This window comes from Drosophila willistoni (assembly GCF_018902025.1).
Source record: "Drosophila willistoni isolate 14030-0811.24 chromosome 2R unlocalized genomic scaffold, UCI_dwil_1.1 Seg200, whole genome shotgun sequence".
In the NCBI taxonomy this organism is placed as follows: domain Eukaryota; kingdom Metazoa; phylum Arthropoda; class Insecta; order Diptera; family Drosophilidae; genus Drosophila; species Drosophila willistoni.
In genome coordinates this window covers 4,384,621-4,400,296 of record NW_025814051.1, presented here as the reverse complement: position 1 = coordinate 4,400,296, position 15,676 = coordinate 4,384,621, and the positions used below count along the sequence as shown (strand labels likewise).

The window sequence follows — 15,676 nt, the reverse complement described above, 5'->3', positions numbered from 1 at the left end:
CATGCTTCTCAATCGCTCATTTTGTTGGTTGGGTTGCATTTTTTTTCACTTAGTTTTTTTTTGATTTTGACGTGAGCGGGTGTGTGTTTTGTTTCGCCGCCCACATATTTTCCATATTTCGCCGTGTTTTCTTCGATAAAACAACAAAAATCGCATATCTAAATTAAAAATGCAAGAGAAAATCGTGTAAAAATCAAAGGGAAACTGTGTTAAGGTGCTAGAACATGTTTTAATTCAACAAATTGTTGAAATTTCGTTAAATTTCCTTCTCCCACCTTTGCATTGGTTTGTTTCGCTTTTGCGCTCTCTTCCCTTCGCCTACGCACGTCTGGGGTGCGTTTTGTTTACGAATTTGGGTGTTTGATAAATGTGCAGAAAACTAGCTGAATTTGTTCAACAATTCTGAATGAAAAGTTCAATAAAAGATCGAAAAATGAAGTGTTTTGTGTATCTATTGACGCTATCGACGCTACTATTGACCGGTCGAGTGTCTGGACATTTGAATGTTTTTCTCAATCCAGAGGAGGTGATGCGTCTGCTTGGTAAGTTTTAGTTCCTAAATCTGGGTCTGTGGAGGTCTGGGTCCAATTGCTATTGATTTAACTAACCAAATATAGCATAAAGGGTCAACAATGGGAACAATTTGTACAATATTGGTGTCACTGCAATTTAATTTGTGCGGTTCTCATTCAAAATTTCTTTTCAACATTTTTTTTTTTTCTGGAATTATGTTTATTTGTTTTGCCTTAGCTTAATTTTAGACGCCTTTCGCTCGAATTTCAAATTTGTTCCGTCTCGTTTTTGCTTACGCATGCCGCAGGTGTTGTTAAACGGTAAAACAAATAAACAAACAACAACTAACTTTTAGTTGCTTCGTTAAGAAATTTTACGCTTCGTAAAAATTCAAGAAGAAGCAGGCAGATACACAGATAAACGGACGACTTACGGTCGGACAGACAAGAAGAAATTCCGTATAAAATGTTGCAACACCGGTGTGTAGATACCCTGTAACAGTCAGAGACTAACAATAAGCTAACTTGAAATAGTTGAGGTTTCTTCATTAGTCGAAACAGGCCTCTTGGTTTTTCTAAAACTTTTCATCCTTTTTCGTTTCCCGATCTCTATATGCCTTCACATTTGCATTTTGTATAGGGTATATCAAAAACCCAAGAACACAAAATCTACATGCAAACATTAAATTTATTTCATTGCCGGAGAATATTTTTGAATATTTCTTGGAATTGAAATTCCTTGGCTCCCCCAAATACGAAAGAATTGAGAGACTGCGCGTTGAAATCGAGAGAGAGAGAGAGAGAGCGAGAGAGTGTAACAACAAGAGACACGCAAACGAGATGACAACGCAGAGGCGACAACAACAACAATAAAAACAACGGCCAAAGGCACATTGAAAACGTGACTTGGAGCAGACGAGCGAAAGAGAGAGAGAGACAGAGAGAGAAAGAGAGAACAAGCACATACCGGCAAGGAAAGACACGTAGTGGGTGAGAAACTGAAAGGAGAAGGTCGGTCGGCCCAGCATGCATCGTCAGCTGTGTGGGGATGCATTGAGAGCGCACGGTGGGCCAACATAGAAGCCAACTCAATTGAAACAATTAATGCTAAAGAAAATTTTGTAGTTATCATACACTTTTTATCACAACTAACTTAGCATTTTTTAACATATTCCGGAATCCTTTTGAGCCCATTTATCCGGCTTAATATCCACTGATAATTAAAATTAAATATTTTTTAGAGGATACATTGTATGGAAGGCAAACCATATGATAGCGTATAAAGTGAACAAATTTAATTTGAGACGTAAGCGATTTAAACAAATTTATTATAAATCGAAAATGAGACAAGGCCCTAAAGTAATATCTTAATTAATAGGTGGTTTATCTACTTATTTTAGGTAGTTTTTGGTTGAAAACTGGTATTATTAGGCAATTCTATTAATTAGGCAATTTAGCGTCTTAGTAACGGTGTATCACAGTTTAGTCACTTTACAGAACCTGTATGTTTCTATAATTTAGCATAATTTTAGTTGCCCTCTCATTATGTTTATTATATTCTTATTATTAAACTGCATATAATGTTCTTTAGCCCACTGTAACACATACGCCCACTCCCACCCATATGTTGGCTTAGTTCTTCTTTGTATTTTTGGCAGTCTTTTGCATGACAAGTCTACAAAGTCTCTTCCCGATGCATGAGATTTGCTTTTTTGATGCTCTTGTTGGTATTGCTGTTGCCTTTTGGCAAACAACGTGGTACTGACTGTGCTTACCAAATCGAAAGAGTAACTTCAGGCCAAAATGGGTACATTACAATTTTGAGAACTCATGTCTGTTTATTTACATAATCAGTGTTAAGTGTAGACCGTATCAGTCAATCCAATTAAGGTTTCTAGGATTGTAATTCAATTTTAGTCATCAAACTCTTAAGAAATGTGAATTAATTTCTAAAAAAGTGTCATTTCGAATTCCACTGACGTGACTTCCTTTTTTAAACCTTGCGAGAAACCCTTATACGCTATATTGTAACGATAATGTTTTCTAAGGATAAATTAAAAACATTTGTAAACCTTATAAAAAAATTTTGCTTCAACTATTTCCTTAATTGATGGTTAATCTTTTAACTTGACTTTTTGGACGATATTTCTATCAACAAATGTGTATAGTCTAACCAGAATTGAAGTGTATCTAGAAGTCGTGTTGCTCCCAAAACTAAATCACCAAAATTTCTCTTTTCTGTGTATTTTCCTGTCATGTGTGGGAGAATTTTCCGTTTGCCTTTATTCTTTTTTGTTTTCCTTTTTTCCCACTGCTGACAACGATGCGCATAATTTTGCGTATGCATTTTGAATTTTAGGGCGTGAAATCAAATATGCAAAATATGTTTGAGATTTGAATTTGAATTCTTTTTGACTGCTGGGCGCTTGCAGACGCTACTGATGCTGCTGCACTACTGCACTGGACTGGAATGGCCTGGGATGCACTCGGATGGACTGGGCTGGGCTCGGCTGGGCAGGGCTGCGTGTAATTAAGAATAAGTTGAAAAAGTTTGCAGACCGCATAATGCAATAAAGAAATGCGCAAAATGCTTTTGTAGTTTTTACTCAGTGGGTCATAAATCAATTAAGCTGCATAATTTGCATTTGATTTGTGAGAGAAGCAAGTTGAAAAAAATAAATCTGAATAAAAATATATTATATGCCATGGAAGAGCCAAAAAAGGGGTAAGACAACCAAAGAGGGTTGGCTGCTGATATCCAGGCAAAAGTTGCCGCCGTCAGAAATTTATAGCCGGGGCGATGATCACATGAGTCGCAATGGCAGGAGGAAGGTTCTCCTGGTGTTTTATTTTTTATTTTTCTGCTTTGTCCACAGGGTGCCGACCCGAGGCGAACTTTGAGTCATAAAAATGGTGGCATCTGACAGCAATATGAAATACGATCATCAAAATGGGTTTGGTTACTTCAGTTTTTTTTCAATTTGAAACTCAATTCACGATCCCTTTGCATTTGCGGCATTCACTTTGAGATGATTGCGTGATTCAATGTGCTAAAAGTAAATTTTTTAGTATACTCCTGAGCGAATTCAATTGAATAATTTGACTAGATCGAATATTAAGATTTATGTTTAATTAAAATGCATTTACTGTAATTATTACTGTGTGCTAGAGAGAGTTTTTTCTTTAGTGGATTATGCATTATTCAGTTTCAATTCATTGCACGACTAATTTTTCCTCACTTTAACGAATATTTATCACTCTAACATTAAGTTATTATGTCACATATTTAATTGAAGCTTTATAGAGGTCAAAGTTTTTTTGTGGGTACACAATTCATATTTTTTTTTGTTGATTTCATTCGAATTTCAAAACTGTTCTTAGGTATTTTAAGCTTTAAGAGTTTTTCACTAATTTGGTTTTCAAATTTTCCATCTCTAGACACTTTTTCCTCAAATTTTATGACATTTTTTCTGTATTTTGGCTGCCGTGACACGCGCTCCATTCAAAATGATCCACCAAAGACTTAATGACATTTAATTTTATTTGTCATTTAAACAATTTTTTCTAGTTTTTTTTTTCTTTTACCATGAACTTTTATTTTATGACCTTTCTGTTGACGCTTTGGAATTTTCTTTCTTTCTCTCTTATTGTTTCTTTTTTATTTTTATTTTATTGAGTTTTATGGGGCCATTGTCTTTAAATGTTCAATTTATATTATATAGCTTTTACATATTTGGGGTGCTTTGGTTAAATTTAATGTTTCTTACATAGTGTTAATGAGAGAAGTTGCTATTAAGAGAAGAAAAGAAAAAACAAAAAAATTGTTTTTGAAAAAAAAGCTTCAACACGTTTTTCACACTTGTGCTAAAAAGGTAACGCCTTCTTTCAATATGATCGATTGGCAGAAGTATTTATGGAGATACCTACAAGAAAGAGGAGACATAAAGGCAGCAGCTGGCTTGAAGCTACAAATTAACTTGAACAAAGAGGAAGACGATAAAGTAGCTGAGAAGAGAGTGTGTGTGTGTGTGTAGTGGAAGAGAAGTTATTTAAAGTGTTAAATTTACCACCAACTGTGTTAAATAAATTAGGCATCCATCCAGCTTATTGTCTAGTTTTCATTTATTTAGATATATATTTGCATAAATATTGAAATATTGAAACATTTACCATTTGAAGTGAGCCGATGGAGCCGAGTAAAGCGGCTTATAACTAGTCAACAAGCTGGAAAGTATCTGATAGATACACGCATACATATACAGATATAGATAAACCGTTGCTACTGTGATGGCTAGGCTTTTTAGCACCTAACCGTTGTTGTTGTTATTGTTGTTGTCGGTTAACAGAAGTTTTTCTTAGCCAGCAAGTTGTGGTGGCAAGCTGGCCTTCTATATACATAACAAGCAAGACATGTATCTACTAGAGACATTTGTCTGCTCTCTTCCAGTTTTTATAGCTTGTTCTTGGTCGAGAGATCTTTTGCAGCTGATAATTGCCAAGTATTTCCACGAATTGCCACCGATCCTCCTCAGCTATAAGTTCGAAGCTCACTTTTAACGGTTTATATATATGTGTGTGTGTGTGTCTCTGGATGATATGATCAGCAGGCATGATCTATATTTTAATTGGTGTTTGGTTGCAAGCACTGGAATTTATTATAAACTACTTATTCTTGTGCCATGTCTTTTGTATTACCAAGGTAGGTAGACGGCTGAATCGAGCATAATGAAGTGGCCATTAGCTAATGAAGCTGTAGTTGAACTTGGCTAAGAAAAAGAGATAGATTTTTATATGCTCATAGGATCGCATGACAGTGTTTCCCTCTTCTTCTTTTTGTGTCTTTGTCTTTTTCTCTACGATGTGCGAGAGTTAACAAGTTGGCAGACAGATCGTAAATTTGTTATCTCTATGAGATGGGTGCGAAGTGATTCGGTAGATATAACAAATTACTTTAAGTGATCCTCAGTCACAATGTTTTTAGCTTTCCGACTCTTGTTTACTGCAGGAAGTCAACCTTAATTGTGGACTTAGTTCTAGCGATTTTGTTATTAGCAAGATTTCAATACATTATAGACAAGATGTACTTACACATATACATATACTTATTTGTATGTAACCATATGTACCTACATATATGTAAATCTATGTATACTTATTAGAGTGTCCCTTTAAAATTGTCATAGTAGTCTGAAAACATTAAAACCTATATTCCATAATTATATTTATGCTATATTTTTGAAAAAATATTAAAATTTTCAGAAATTAATCCTTTTCTGACATCACTTTTGTCTTGATCATGGAATCCAAGGAATTTCGAGTTAAAAACTAACAAAAAGTGCTTTAATCTCCAGTGTCTTTCATGGGCGGATTCAGGGTACTATTCAGGTTTTCGAATAATTTTCCATTTCTACGCTCAATCCATAAATCTTCTAAGTAGTCTTGCAATTTAGATAAACTTTTATTCAGACAAAATAACAACAATTTTTGATTGGACATCTCTCTTAAATGTTTGCAAGAACCGTCAGGATAATAACAATATGGCAAAGGCCGAGGCAAAAAGCCATTTAGAGGGTAAGGCTTAAACAAAATCTAGATTATTTAACAGACATAATGTACAAAATAGTTAATTGAACTTCAATTGATTATCATCATCATAAATGAATAAACCTTTCGCGTTCAGGGATCTTTTTTTAAAGCTAAGCAACCGATTGTCACACTATTTCATGGTATATTTCAAACATTTATAGACATTGAATTGATTAAATTTTCTTAGTGATCATATTACCACCAATAATCAATACTTCCGCTTGTTTAAAGATCACCAAACGATGGTTATCAGCTTCATTTTGTGTTTGTTTTTTTGTACGTGACTTACAAGCTTGTTTCAAGATCGTGTCCAAGCATAAATATATATAACTTTTTTTTCAGTTCAATCTGTTTTTAATTCATACACACACACACACACGCACACACAATCAATGGACGAGGGCGGCCTTATTGAATATTGTCTAGGCCTATCAATTTCAAAATTGAATTGATGGGCACTTGGCAGGTCATAAACCATAGAAGAAGATCTCTAGCTCTCTAGTGTCACATTACAGGCTGAGATGAGTTTTGTAATCAACACGACGACGAAGGCCATTTGCATATTGTGTGTAGTGTGATGTGTTTTTTTTTTGTTTTTTGTTTTTTTGTGTAAACCGCCATAAACTTGACTAAGCCTGAAGCTTTAACCATCGACCAATATAATCAGAAACGAAAAATATTGGAATTTAAATAAAATGAAAATCGCATAAACCGATTGCAGGCAATAAAACGTTGCCACTGCAAAACTTTTGTCAAAGGCTTACAACTAAGAGAAGGGGGCAGGGGTAGAGGAGGAGATTGGTTCGGTCGCGCTGCATGCGGTTATCAGTGGGAGAACTGACAATACTGATAACCCCTTCGGGGTGTCTGCACAAACGAACGAGAAGCATGTCAATAATAAATATCATCCATTGTTTGCCCAGCCATGTGCCTTCTCTTTGCTACTCTATATACGTTTGTACAACAACAATATGCATATATGTATATATTGTATAGTATATAGTGCAGAAAGAGAAGACAAAAAATAGCAAAAAACGAATAATCATATTTACATTAAACAACAAACGATGCAACGCAATGAATGAAGCTTCACAACTCGAATAGGGGCCAACTTTGAGTGGAGTAGAAACTGAATTGCAACGATCTGAACTGAACTGAACAGAGTTTACGAGTATTTCCATGTCATGGTGACATACAATGCGCAATGGGCGTGGCAATTGCAGAGAGCAGTGCGTGTATTGAGTTGTATGAATGTTTATTTGATGCCTTCCTCCTCCATCCATTGCTCCCATCCTCCATACAGTGCCTGTGTGGGAGTTGGAGTTGGAGAGTCTCAGTTTGGGGAAAAGTATCGCAAAAGTTACACATATGCCGAAAGACTCTAACATCAACTGTAACTCGTTGGGAAAAATTGAATAAAAAAAAAAACGAGAGAAACATGCATCCATCCACTAACTAGGCATGGAGAAAACGTGAATAAACTTTCAAGTATTGGCATAGATGAGACTTTGCTTGTCGGCTTTGTAGTAGTAATGTTGAAAATAAACAAGGCAAAATGTTACAAAAAAATTCTCTATTTGTTGTTAGTTTTCCATACGGAATTCGTTGCCATACTTGCATACATATATCAACTTTAATCTGAGGAATGTTAACAACAATAATTGAAAATTGAATTGAGCTTTAAACAAATGTAAAATGAAACAAATTGAAGATAAGACTGAAATTTCCCCCGTAATGGAGCTAAATTTCTTTTGAAAACAAAGTTTATTCTGGTTCTATGAGAGTTAACTGAGTCCTTAATTTTCTTTTTCTTATCATTATTTTATTATAAATTGACCAATACCTTGAAAAATAGTTGGACCCTATAAATTGGTGATTAATCAATACTTAAAAATGTAAACGGTATTTTTTTTTTAAATTTCTAAAAAATGTTGCTAAAATAATTAGAAACATTTTTCTAAGTAAATACAACTTAATTGGTAACAAAAAAAAGCAAAAAAGTCTTCAATGGAAGCTCCAAACTTGCTTACTATGTCAAAATGAAGTTTGCCTCTCACTATTTCCGTGAAATGTTAGTTTTACCACTTTTTAACTTTAATTAAATCTGTGTAACTTTTCAACTACCCGCATCATCTTGCGGCATCTTTATAATATTCAAAAACCAAAGCCGAAAACTTGCCAACGATTAAGGTTAATTACTATTGATTTTGGCCATAAACTTTTGTCAGCTAGCCAACAAATAACAACCAAAAACCGTCAACTGGAAATTTTTTTGTTTTGTTTTGCTATTTTGAATGATTAATTTGAGCTAATTTCCTCCACTCAGACTGAAAGAGCCCAGAGTTGGCGGCGTGTTAACTGTGCCAAAAATCGGTTTTGTTTGCCCTAAAGAGATGGCTAATTTCAGCTTGGCACAAATTTGTTACAATCAAAAGCCGACAACGAGAAAACGAGACCATGAGAGCCCCAGGAAAAAATGAAAAAAAAAAAACGAAACACAAAAAAATATTAGGCAAAACAAAAGGCGCATCATTTATCATAACGACGTGAGGCAACTACAGGAAAGATACTGACGGAGATTGGAGATGAAGCCGGCTGTAAGGGATGGCAGGGGCAGAAAAAGCTCAAAAACATGTTAAATGTTGACATGTGGTGGGCGGCTGTGAAAACCACAAAAAAAAGGGGGCGGGGCGTTGCTATAAGCTTGTAAGTGGGATTGTTGTGCGTGATAAAACGAAAGAAGCTGAGGTGGCTGGCTGACTGACTGTTTGTCTGCCAGTGGGAGGGGTTGAAGCCCAGGATGACGTCCGCCGATCATTTGTTTTATTTATTTTTCGATTTGGGCAAACTGCACACACACAAAAGCCGTCTTATGCAGCCAAAGTGACATATTAGCCATTAGACGATGGTGAACTGAGGTGATTGGATGGGGCAGCTGAGGCTGGAGGATGGAGAATCCCATATATGGTTTGTGGATGCTTGCAAAAGTTCAATGTGGTTACGGTGCAGATGGAGTTACGCTCGTACATCATTTATCATCTATTGCAATTTGGTTTGGAGATTGGATTAAAGAGGAAAGTGGAAGCGGTCGTCGGATATGAGGGGAATTAGAGGTGGATTCTATGTTACCTTTAAGGAAATTCAAGCTAAGCTATACTAAGAGTTATATCTATTAGTGAACTAAAGGGAAATACAAGAAAAAAGTTTAACGATTTGAATTTAGACCAGACCAGATAAGTAAGATTTATACTAACACAAAGTAATACCTTTAGTAAGTGCTCAATTGAATACAATTTTATGTACCTCAATGTGGTATTCTGTCCAAGTATATAAAGTTATTTCAAGGCAAAACGAGAACAGACATCCTTTTGGGCCAACTGGAGCAGGAAATAATTTACGAAATAAAATTGAACGCAAAAAAGGCAAGAACGAACTTCCTTTGACAACTGGCAATAACAATAAAAATCACTGAACACATATGTATGTACATATACATATGTGTGTGTATATACTCGACCAACTTGCTGCTATATACCAGATATATGTTTGTAATGTATGTGGCAGAGTATGGCGGCGACTTCCTCTCAAAATGTGCAACATGTTGCACGTTGTCGCCGACAAATTCCACGTTAGCGTTTTAAAAATAGCGCCCATGACTTAATCAAATGCAATGGGACGAGTCTACAGCATATGAGGATGAAGAGTAAGTGGGGAAGGAGGATGGGGGGTAGGTGAAGAAAAGTGAAGAGAGCGCACGCTTCCATTGACCCTTTTGACTTGGAGTGGCTCAGAGACGTCGCTAGGAGTAGAAGAAGACATTTTGTGTGGGGCATGTGAGCTGAAAAGTTCACAGGTTCATGTGAAAGTTGCCGCTTTATTGCACTTGCTATAGAGAGAGGTGGAGCCACCAGGTCTTGGTCTGGCCTATGCGGCTCAAGAGGCCTGTCCCCGTCTTCAAGTGGCATCGTCATCCTCATAGTCATCGCTGCCTTCGTCGTCGACGTCGTCGTCATTGTCGTTGCGACGTCTACCTCGATATCACGAGCAAATGTCACTTGCATGTATGCCCAACGCGTTGGCTCTTGAACTTTTTTAACCTTTGTGCGATTCGCCCATGTTCTCATAACCATTGCTGCACCTCTCCGGAGTATCCCCTCTCTGCCGCACAGTGGTTTGTGTCTTTTACAAAAACTCGTTGGCCAAATTAATTTTCGTTGAGTTAGAAGTATCTACTCTTTTTTGTGGCTGCCCGAGTTTTCTTTCTCATTGGAGTTTTGTTTTAATTTAGGTTAATGATTTTTGAACCAAAAACTAATGTAAAGGAACCACTGTTCGCTGCCAATCCTGCCATATCCCATATCGTGTGTCGAATTTTTGCAGAGCGTGCAGTCATGATGTTGTCGTTGTTTGGGAGTATTTTTTAATAGCCTTTTGCTACTGCAAACAACTTGCACACAAAGACACAGACACAAACACACTCACACAGCAAAAGATTCCAATGTTGTTAGAGGAGTATCGAGTCGGTCGAGAGACCCAGTCGTGACCATTGTTACACGGCCACCAAGGAGCCGCCGAGGCGGACCAAGAGGGAAATACTCGAAAAACTTTGCGCTCTATGCTGGCCAAAGAGGTACATTAGTTTACGCTAACAACCGAAAAAAAGAATAAATACAAAGGAGACTGACTATATCATATAGTCATCAGATTAGCATATTCAATTTGCCAGGGTATACAATTTTCTGGTCTAGTCTAGTTATCTTGGCCCTCTGTGTAGCGTTTTGTTTTTTTTGTTTTTGTCGGTTTTGGTTTGCTTTGGTTTCCATTTTCATGTAATTAGCGTTGCAGTTCGTGAAGTGCTTTCCGCTGTGCCGATTTTCTATGCTGAGGAGTATGGAACTGGAGTTTCCATTAGATATTTGAAAAGGGGTCAACGCCTAAGGGTTTTTATAATAATTTGTCAGTTTTAGAATCGAAATTTTTGAACCAATTGAACTCTAGATTCAAGTGAGCTCTTGTGTGTGTGGTCTGATCTCTAAACTGATCTGGTCTGGTCTAGTCTGGTTTTTACCTGCATGTATTTCCTCATTATCATTAGCATAAACATCATAACAAAACAAAATGAGTTGGCAATCATGGCCAGACATCTGAAGATGCTTCATTAACCGAACTGCAGACGGGGTTTTGGGTCAGTCAAACCGCAAATGATGAACCCAATGAAAGAACCAAATCTCAGAATATTGTTTGTTTTTTACCTTCTTTAACATGTTTTCTGGAGTTTCGCCTTAAATGTGTGTATGTGTAAAAGGAGAGAGAGAGAGAGAATGAGAAGAGATACAGAAAAACTGATAAACTCAAAAATAGTTTCCAAGGAAATCCCTAAACTCAATTCCAGATTGTGTGTGTGTGTGTGTCTGGGTTGTGTGTTTATTTATATAACAGAAAAAAATAACAGATGAAAATGTGGCAATGGGGTAAAACAAATAATAAAACTCTTAACATGAGCTACAGATGGATGGAGTGCATCCATGTAGGATAAACTAACATGATGTTCAATTATCTTGAATTTCCAAACTAATTCATCTTCTTGTTCTATTCTTACAGGCGTCTCGGCAGAGGTTTACTATGTACGCGAAGGACACATTAACAATTATGCCTTAAATTTCATAGTCCCCGTGCCGGCTAATGTCCGTGACATTAGTTTCACTTGGCAGTCGCTGGCAGGACGCCCTTTGCCCTATACCATCAATGTTGTTAGCTCCGATCAGGAGGTTTTGCCTCGACCAGCAGTTAATGTGTCACAAATTGGCGAAATACCCACCTATATACAAACCTGGGCCATCATACTCAAATGCAGTGGCGTACGGGCCGCTGAAGTGGATGTCACCATTAGTCTGGAGGTTATACTCAATCGTGCCCTCAATAATGTGACCCATTTGGTATTCCGTCGCAAGAAAATTTGCCTGCTCAAAGAGGCAGATGAGGAGCAACAACATCAACTGCAAAGTTCAACGATGGATGATGATATGGATGATCCACAGTTATTGGAAACTGTGTTGCCACCGCCCACTGGCCTAATTACTTTAGTCGTAGGTGTATCTGTGGCCATGGGCTCAGTGTGTGTACTCCTAATGGTGGCTTACTGTGTGCGAGGAGCTGCCTCAAAGCGGCAACATCATCATCAGCATGGTGGACAACCTATGCGAACCTCAAGTTTCCAACGTTTGAATACTCAGCCTCCCTGTCAGTCCTCTTTGGGGTCTGCTGCCTACATGACTCCATCGATTATAGCCCCCGTTCATGCCTCTTCATTGCCCAGAAAGGTGGCTGGTTCCATTGAGCAGCAACAACAACCCGAAGAGCTGCATCGTCGTATCTCTGAGTTGACTGTGGAGAGATGTCGTGTCCGTTTGTCAAGTCTGTTGCAAGAAGGCACCTTTGGACGTGTCTATCGCGGCACCTATAATGACAATCAAGATGTTTTGGTTAAAACAGTAGCCCAACATGCCAGTCAAATGCAGGTGCTTCTGCTCCTACAAGAGGGCATGCTACTCTATGGTGCCTCTCATCCAGGCATTCTTTCGGTTTTGGGTGTATCCATTGAGGATCATACGACACCATTTGTTCTCTATCCGGCCGTTAATAATACACGGAATTTGAAATTGTTCTTACTGGATCCGGCATGCGCCAGAACTGTGACCACCGTACAAATTGTAATGATGGCTTCGCAATTATCAATGGCTTTGGATCATCTGCATAGTCATGGCGTGGTCCACAAGGATATTGCCACAAGAAATTGCATGTAAGTACCCATTAATCAATTCCTAATATAACTAAGCAACTGTTCTTCTAGTACTTATTTTGTTTTATCTTTATATTGGAAATGTGATACTAAATGTTCCAAACTAAAGAGTTTTTATTTCAAATATTAGTTTGGCATAAATAGTACCTCAAAATGTAAAACTAATCACTAATAAACACTTACTTTGTTTTTCTTCAGCATTGATGATCAGTTGCGTGTTAAGCTTTCTGATAGTTCTTTATCACGCGATCTTTTCCCTGCGGATTACAATTGTTTGGGCGATAGTGAGAATCGTCCAATTAAATGGATGTCTCTGGAAGCTTTACAACACAAACAATTCTCCGAGGCCAGTGATTCTTGGGCTTTTGGTGTCCTAATGTGGGAATTGTGTACATCCGCCAAACAGCCATATGCCGAGGTAGATCCCTTTGAGATGGAGCATTATCTTAAAGATGGCTATCGTCTGGCACAGCCCTTCAATTGCCCTGATGAGCTGTAAGTGTCTATATATATGCACAAAATTGAAATTTTGTACTTTTTCTTTTACTAACGAATGCTATTTTTCCAATGATTCTTTGCTTTGCTTACAGATTCACGATTATGGCTTACTGTTGGGCTTTATTACCTGGCGAGCGTCCAACTTTTGCCCAATTGCAGTCATGTCTTTCCGACTTTTACTCACAAATCACGCGCTATGTCTAGGACATCGAGCGCTTTTCATAACATATATAAGGAGGAGCGCCCTTTTGAAGGGTGTTGCCAAGTCCAAGCATTTACTGACATAACTTTAACCCTTAATTTAAATAAATATATGTGCTAGTTAGTTGAAGATCCAGCCCCTACTCCATAGTCTACTTACATTGTTATTACAATGATGATATTTGCCAAATCGAATGTGTAGTTTTTGTATGTATCTTTTATCTTTTAAGTTGATAAGACAACAATACCGAAAGACTCAAATACATCATTGAAAATAGTTGAAGCATTAAAACCTAAAATTGAAATCAAATATAGTGATATTTATCTATAACATAATCATAAGTTTTAACATTATACAAGCAAAACAAACAAAAGAATTAATGAGAAAAAACAAATCATTACACATATTTATCAAAAATGCACAACATTTTGAAACATTTACCATGATATACAAATTACAATTACATATACATAGATGAAGAAAAAACAATAAAAAAAAAACAAGTAAAAAAAAAACACAATAAATAAAATGCACTTTTAATTACCGAAACAAATCAAACAAATTTTATAGCAAAGGTTTTTTTTCCAGAAAACCCATAAAAACCCATCGAAAGCACCTATTTTCCACCGAAAACGGAAAAACTCCCTTGGCAAATGAGAAAATTTACGACATTGAACGAGCCCTTGGAACGTGGATTTTGAGCCGTACTTGAAGTATACCAGAATATGCGAGAGTGAGAGAGATAGAGAAAAAATAACATTGAGGCCCGACAGGCTGGCACACAGAAATTAGCCATAAATTTTAATTTTACATGACAATGTTTTGGGCTAAAAATGAAGGCAAGAAGTACGTACTACTTATATATGGGTAGAACCTTTCGGTTGTTGAGTTAGAGCCTACCCAGAAAATGAATCAATTTCGTGGTAAGGTCCTTGGCACATGTCCTTGGAGTTAAGAGTCATGTTTATTACATACTACCTAGAGATGAGCCAGGTCAATGGGAAAGCAGTTTTCTTATCGCATCATTCAAGTGAAGCAAAAAGATATACGAGATAGATATTACGACTAATTATTGTCTTTACAAATAATGAGTTCATCGTCAGTTTTATCTTTAAACCGAAAGCATGGACTTTTTATTCAGACTTTTATTAGTAAAAAAAGTTTTAATACGTATAGTATAATAAGTTGATTTCTTAATTAGAAAGCAAACTAATTTATCTGAATTAAAAGTTTAGCCTATATTTCAGAAAGTATTTAAGTGAATATTGATACATATGTACCTATATTAAATATTTTTGGGATGGGAATTATGCGTTTAGAAAGAATGAAGAAAAACGAATGAGATAGAGTTTTAAAGAGATGTTTTCTATCGTATCTATATGATAGATTAAATGTATCTTCCCAGTCCAAAAAATAATGGACGATGGAAGCTATAGTATTTGTGTACTAGAAACTAACTCTTTGAGCATACCCAGCCCCATTATTTCTTATAAGTACAGTTTAGAACACGACTTATAGCAGACATATGAAAAAATATCACGCTTTCATCTCTAGTCCCTAGTTTCGACTAATGTCTTTCGGTGAGATGAGCGTATATAAATTGCGAGTAGGTGGTATGGCTTGAGCCTGCCCGACGCCTCCTCATCTTCCTTTTTAGTTGACGACACATGTCCTGTGTCCTTGTATCCTCTATATGGGTGTGTGTTTGTATGACAGTGTGTGTGTGTGTGTCTGTGTCTGTGTGTATGTTTGTGTGCGTCCTTACACTTTAGAAGCCATTGCCAGAGAGCCATATCGTAAATATTTTGACAGAATCGCCTTTTGCTTTCGCTTTGACGTTTTGGCTATTGTGTTTCCATCTTCCGCAACTTCTTCGCCTTCAACATCCTCCTGCACCTGATGATGTTGCTGGTGCTTATTGTTGGTACTGTTGCCTGTGGTAATCCTTGTGTTTGTGACTTGACCTGGCTTCGTTTACGTTTACGTTTGGGTTATAGTCATGGCCTTAAGCGGCTTTAAAGTTACATTTACCCTCGCCTGTTGCTATATGACTTGCCCTTAAGACGATGCATATGTCTG

General features: G+C 37.0%; 1 protein-coding gene across 1 annotated transcript; it reads left to right on the top strand.

Moving 5' to 3' along the window:
* Positions 1 to 148: 148 nt before the first annotated feature.
* Positions 149 to 13,906, top strand: LOC6641524 (tyrosine-protein kinase Dnt). The gene is made up of 4 exons (XM_002064396.4): positions 149 to 542; positions 11,700 to 12,897; positions 13,096 to 13,392; positions 13,488 to 13,906. The coding sequence occupies exons 1-4, from the start codon at positions 407 to 409 to the stop codon at positions 13,597 to 13,599; spliced, it is 1,743 nt and encodes a 580-aa protein (XP_002064432.3). The 5' UTR covers positions 149 to 406; the 3' UTR covers positions 13,600 to 13,906.
* Positions 13,907 to 15,676: the final 1,770 nt, after the last annotated feature.